General features: G+C 41.1%; 1 protein-coding gene across 1 annotated transcript in view; it reads right to left on the bottom strand.

Moving 5' to 3' along the window:
* Nucleotides 1-1,537: 1,537 nt before the first annotated feature.
* Nucleotides 1,538-7,136, bottom strand: part of LOC131479432 (DNA ligase 1-like) — a 30,513-nt gene continuing 24,914 nt past the window's right edge. The window contains 2 exon segments of the mRNA XM_058659936.1: nt 1,538-1,816; nt 4,384-4,491. Of these exon segments, the coding sequence (XP_058515919.1) occupies nt 1,538-1,816; nt 4,384-4,491 (387 nt within the window).

Below are 7,136 nucleotides of genomic sequence, written 5' to 3'. Positions count from 1 at the left end.
GGTGCACATACACCGTAATATATATATATATCATGTATGTATATTCATGTTATGTTTATATATATATATATATATATATGTACGTATATGCGTTTATATCCCTGGTACTACAGAGATTCTCATGAATGGTAGTCCTCCATTTCCGCGACAAGAGCAAGTCCTGCTGTTCTCATGGCAGAATGGAGTGCAGTTGCAGCATTCTATAATGCTGAAGTGTACGCGGAGATAGCTAATGACATTAACTAATAACTTCGTTGTTGCCAGGCACTCCTTTTCTGACAGGAGTGTTCAAGGTATCTAGGAAGTCCTCAAAATTCTCCCGTCAGCACGGCAGAGGTTCACGTTCCCGTCGTGCAGTATATACGCAAGCACCGACAGCTACAAGAGTTGGTGGGATATATATACTGCTCTTCAAGTCTAAAATTCTACTTTCTCTTTCTGTCTCACAGCCAATTCCAGCCTGCGTAGTTAGAAGCTTAGTATATAGAAGAGGCTTGTACGTGTATGTATCGTCTGTTATGCTGGACCTGCAGAAGGCATGCAACGCGTACACTCGTATCTGCAGATATCCACATGCGTGCCCCGACTGGTAGGGCTCACGTGGCCTAAGGTCCTGCTGCTGTTATATTGAGGCCCTAGTCTTCATTTAATATAGAGAGATATATACAGATATGTATATGTATATATATAGGTACATACATGGTAGTGAAAGTCGTTTACATGGCAGAGTATGAAATATGGTGGATGAGCGTGACATGGGCTTTTTCTGCGGAGTCGATGCAGACCGGCTCTTCTTACATTACTGCCCGACCACGTGCTCTCAAACCTCGCCTCCTCCCCCTTCACATTTTTTGTCAAGAGCGTTGCTGCAGCTGTTGCTGCTTTCGGTAGCTCCTCCAACGCACATTTTTGGCGCACGCTGCAGTCTTTCTGTGAAGCAAGGAAAAGACGATGTCGGCCAGCGGCGAAAGATATCAGCAGCAAATGAAATCGTTATTACTACTACTTGTGGGCGTATCTGACGCACTACAATTACATGGTAGATCCAGGAATATCCCCGTATGTTGCAGCTTTTCAGTTTGTCGCCAACAACTTTCTCACGACAATTCGAAACGCAGTACGTGCGGCTACGCTGCTGTCATTCGTGGGGATGCTACGGCTGCAGCTGCTGCTCTGTACTGCACTCTCTCTTGCACACGTAGTGCACCCATGATACTCTATTCAAGCAAAGCAAAATATAATATCACGTCGATATGACTATCATTCCCTATCTACGTGAAAAGCATGAGTACACTTGTAGACACTATTATGTGAAGCAGAGAGCAAGATGTAACCTCAATCGAAATATCACTTGTGGCTCCTTCTTTATGCCTTTTCATGTGCGGTGGCCGTGTGCTCCATCGCTAGTTAGCACCATCAATGTCGGGAGAGATGATTTCAAAAACACTGGCATCATCAGCTTCTTTGCGATATTTGTAGTACGTGCGGCTACGCTGGTGCTTTTCCATGTAATTCATTCATCTTCCGGTAGTAGTGCTCATTCAGCAGCACGGCCATCAGCAGCTGCAGCAACCGCTACCTCTCCATCAGTCGAGTCACTAACACCCCCTTCGTCCTCGTCTCCTTCTTCTCGATCATACGTCTCATTCTTCAATGCACTTGTGCTACGCATTCCCGTAGTAGTGCTGCTTCCAGTGGGTCTTGGTTTCCGGAATTGACTTTCGAATAGATCTACGATCTGTGCGCTAGTAGTCGCTTGCTCGGGTGCCTTATCCTCTCGTACTCGTAGGAAACGAGGAAATCGCAGCCCAATGCCCTGCATGAATATTTGTGCAAAATAGACGAAGTGTACAACCAGAAGGAAGCTTTTTTCAAGTAAAGGAAGAAAGACAGTAATATACGTCTGAAGAAAGACAGGCACCAAAAAGTCGGAGACACGCAGGAAGAAAGGAGACGGAGAGACAGAGAGAGAGCTAGACACAGCGCACACCCGGTACACATACAGAAATAAGCAAGTGACCGGGAGAAGCAAACAGATGTCTACTCCATTTCGCCCCTGTGAAGTAAAGAGCTCCTGCATCAGCCACGATGTTGCGGGTCTGGCGATAGCCACCAGATCCTCTTCGCGCTTGTCTATCAGAATGTCAAAAAACATAGAGATCTAGAAATCATGAATGTAGCAACAAGAAAGAAGGGTGTTCAGATCACACCATCACCGAACACTGAAAGGAAAAGAACGTTATCAACAGTCTGCGTGCTCACACACACCCACACCTACGCTCTTACATACACACACACACACATATCACACACAAACAAAGGGATCCCTGCCAGTGTGAGATGCAGAGATCTAGAGGATATTCACACCATCACAGTAGCCTCATTATTTCCTCTGGAAAGCTTTGTCAGTGCAACACATATAACTTGATGTGGTGCTGATATATGCGTATACATACACCAGATACATACAAATATACTATACATATACATATCATCTATACGGAATAGTTACACGCATGTATACATCGTATACATCTACAAGAGTAGCCGCATCCTCACTCCTAAAGAAATATGCATATACACCATCAAAATAGACGAAGACTTCGCTCGTGATTTCCTATCGTTCCAAGACATAGAGTGGTAATCCGTATATACATATATATAATATATATATATGTACATATATATACATTTATATGTGTACATATCCATATATGTTATGTATATAAAGTAATCGGAGGCACGTATACATCATCTACACACACACAGTGTTAATCCGTATATTCTGATATTGATATATATATATATTTGTACATATATATATAAACATATACCTATATGTATATAAATGCTCATATATATAATATATACGGAGTAACTGGAGGCACCTATACATCATGTATACCTACAGAGTAGCGGTACCCCCCTCTTGAAGGAGAAGGGATGTACGTATGTGGACGCAGATATGTGTGCAGCAAGGGATGGAGCAAGGCAGTACCAGGAGATGACTGACAGGCAGAGGGAAAGGCAACATAACTCCTATATATATTTGTATTTTTCTATATACGTATACAGAAATATGTATGTATACGTATATGGACGCTTTTCCTCTAATGTATCAATTGCAGAACTGAGTATACACATAGATATCTGGTCATATACCCCTCCATGTGTGGGCGTTCCCTAAGACTGGCACATACATATATATATATATTTAGGGTGACGAAAAGAGAGAGGGTGGCACACAGTGAATATGAAAGGAGAAACGCAGAGAGATAGACACTTCATGCGTACATGAAATGATTAGTAAGTGAGTATGAGACCATGTACTGGCGATGAATAAGTATGGGTCCTATTGTATATACCCACATATAACACACACACACAATACTATACGTGCACAAACACACTGGAAGGAGATGTAAGCTGATGATCTTTACTTACGTCGTGGTGGTGTGGCGTGTACTTACGTGGTGGCAGTGATGGTATGTACTCATGCAGCATGCAGTGGAACTCAACTGGTGGCTTAGACGTCCTCTTTGAAAGCAACAGCACTGTGAATAACGGACCAGCATACATGCTCACAAATGAGTATACCAGAGGACCATCTGTAGAAGACATTCAATTCCAGATACATGTAGTAGTCCCATGTGAAGTAGCTGTGGCGGTGGTGGTACTGATGATGGCGTGCTGCACTTGCTTGTGGTTGTGCTGGTGGTTGTAGTAGTCGTAGTGATGGTGGTGGTCTGTGCGTATATGTGGTGGTAGTAGTGACGGTGGTGTGTACTTACACATGGTAGTACTGGTGGTGTGGAGATATATGTGTGGTGGTAGTAGCTATGGTGAAGTGTACGCATATGTGGTGAGGGTGGTGGTGGAGTTACTTAGACGTGCTAGTGCTGGTGGTGTGTACATCTACGTGATGGTAGTAGTTATGCTGGAGTGTATTTCCATGTGCTGTTGGTGGTAGCGATGGTGGTGCGTACCTACATGTAGTGATAATTGCAGTGGTTTTGGGGGTGGTGGTGTGTACATATTTTATGTGTTGGTGGTAGTAGTAGTAGTGATACTGGTGTGTACTTATGTGTGGTGGTGATGTGTATATATTATATGTGGTGGTGGTGGTAGTGGTAGTGGTAGTGATAGTGGTGGTGGTGGCGGGGGGTGGTGGTGGTGGTGGTCTGTAGTTCTGTGGTAGTGGCGGTGGTGGTGGTGATGTGTATATATTATATGTGGTAGTAGTGGTAGTGATAGTGGTGGTGGTGGTGGTGGTGACGGGGGTGGTGGTGGTGGTGGTGTGTACACATTATATGTGGTACTACTACTAGTACTAGTAGTAGTAATGATGGTGTGTACTACTCGTTCAGCACGCAGTTAACTCACTTTGTCTGGAGCCTTTTCGCCAAGGGCAGCCGTATGAACAGGCGATATGGAGAGATCGGCTGCGCGACACTCCCAAATTTGACATGGTTCGAACCAGACGTCGGGCTCCTATTCAAAAACAAGAGAGAAGCGCACCACAGAAAACAACAATAACAACAACAGCTGAAACGACCACCATTACATCACAGACGGCGTCTACTATTTGATGCACATACATATGTATACATACATGTACGACGATGCAGTCATCATACATACATACACAGTGCAACACAGAAAACAAGAACAACAGCTACAACACCGATAGCAAACGAAGACAGCATTCTACTATTTGTTGCCGAAACATTATATATATATACGACGATGCAATAGTCATACATACATACATAGTGCAACAGAGAATAACACGTATAACAACAATATTGTACACATGCAGCGTCAATTATTTACTGCATATATATATATGTATATAAATATATTTACATTTACACACATGTATATATATATATACAAACGTGCGAAGATGAGTTGTATACGTAGTAGGCCCTACCAGATGAGACGCGCTTACAACTGGATCTAGAATAGATTTTCAGTTGCTTGCAAGCGATTGCTCCATATATTAGCAATCTACGGCGCATATTTCTCATGTTCCAGGCAGCTCTCAGTCTTTTACTTTCTCTCTCTCTGCCTCTCTCTCGCTATCATTTCAAGATTAGGTTCCTGTATTTCTTCCTATGCCACCTCGAGTGCGTGTAAATGCGCACGCCTAAATATACGTCTCTCTCTTCATCGTATATGTAGTGGACATAATATCCTCTCAAGAAAAGAGGCGGGCGAGCGGTCATCAGGTAATTCCTTGTATAATAGTAAGCGGTATTTAACAATACATTATGTATTTCGCATGCAAGCTGCATACACATGCTCTTGAGAAGGCATGTTCAGCGAAAATAGCTCCATACACAAGTGAAAGTGTGTAGTGTGTAGTGTACCCAAGTAGTACAGACATGTACATTGGGGGGAGCGTGAAAAATACAAGTACATACACATATATATATACCTCCAGGCAACCTCTCCTTTTCGAAAATTCACTTGTTGGCGCTGTAAACCTAATGACATTATATATGTGCAGGCCTCTAGAGTATAGAGTACTGTAGCTACATACACACATATATATAAATATATATATACCTCCAGGCAACCTCTCCTTTTCGAAAATTCACTTGTTGGCGCTGTAAACCTAATGACATTATGTATGTGCAGGCCTCTAGTGTGTAGAGTACTGTAGCTACATACACACACACACACATATATATATATATATATATACCTCCAGGCAACCTCTCCTCGAAGATTCACTTGTTGGCGCTGTAAACCTAATAACATTATGTATGTGCAGACCTCTGGTGTATAGAGTACTGTAGCTACATACAAACACACTCAACAACACTTACGTGTGTGAGCATTTGTGATATATATATTGAAGCCAATATATCACGCACACACTGTGGGCTCGTTATAAACGACTGTACCTCCTACTCGTTCACACTGTTATACACACACATACACATGTGTGTGTATATATGTATATAGAGTACTAGATACATATGTACGTATGTACCTATGTGTGTATTATGTATGTATGTGAAGTATGGCAGCCACACAGACACAGACATATACAGACACACACACTGAAGACGACGCATGTGCAAACACCTGTGGCATATTTGAGGCACACGCACATGGTGGGCTTGCTATAAAGCACTGTAGCTACTACTCATTCACTTGGTTATATACACATACACATACATATCTGTGTATGTATGTACATACTATATACATATGTATGTATGTATATATGTATATATGTATGTATATATATGTATGTATATATATGTATATATGTTTGTATATATGTATGTATGTATATATGTATGTATATCCGTATGTATATATGTATGTATATATGTATGTATATATGTATGTATGTATCTATGTATGTATATATGTATGTATGTATGTACGTATGTATGTATGTATATATGTATGTATGTGTATATGTATATATGTATGTATATATGTATGTATATCTGTATGTATATATGTATGTATATATGTATCTATGTATGTATCTATGTATGTATGTATACATGTGTGTATGTATATATTTATATATGTATGTATATATGTATGTATGTATGTATGTATGTATATATGTATGTATATTAAGTACTGCGCCTAAACACACCCACATACACACTCATACTGAAAGAGATGCATCTGTCAACACTTGTGGCATATTTGAGGCACACACACATTGTGGGCTTGCTATAAGGCACTGTAGTTACTACTCGGATGTACAAACACACACAAACAGACATGTGTGTGTGTGACCATAATTATCAACTATCACTAGATTGGTAGGCGTGATGCACTCATAATATGTGTGTAGAGGCGCCTAAGGACGACATACACATATATACAGATGTATATATATGTACATTTATTCGTAGAAAGAGTGAAGTTGAAGAGAAGAGCCTGCAGCGGTACAGCAGACCTATAGTGAGCAAACTGATGCAGTAAACATATCTGAGAGGTATACAGAAAAAAGATACATATGTGTATCTACTTATATGTATATTGACATTTGAGAGAGAGAAGAGAAAGAGAGAGGAATCAAGAACCTTGCAGCAGCACTACAGTGAACACTGCAGGTTACGAGTATCATTTCAGGTAGATATATATCTAGGAGATAT

The sequence above is a fragment of the Ochotona princeps genome, unplaced genomic scaffold (genome assembly GCF_030435755.1).
Source record: "Ochotona princeps isolate mOchPri1 unplaced genomic scaffold, mOchPri1.hap1 HAP1_SCAFFOLD_3541, whole genome shotgun sequence".
NCBI classification, from domain to species: domain Eukaryota; kingdom Metazoa; phylum Chordata; class Mammalia; order Lagomorpha; family Ochotonidae; genus Ochotona; species Ochotona princeps.
Note: the sequence above shows the minus strand (reverse complement) of the source record. Positions and strands in the feature narration are given on the sequence as shown.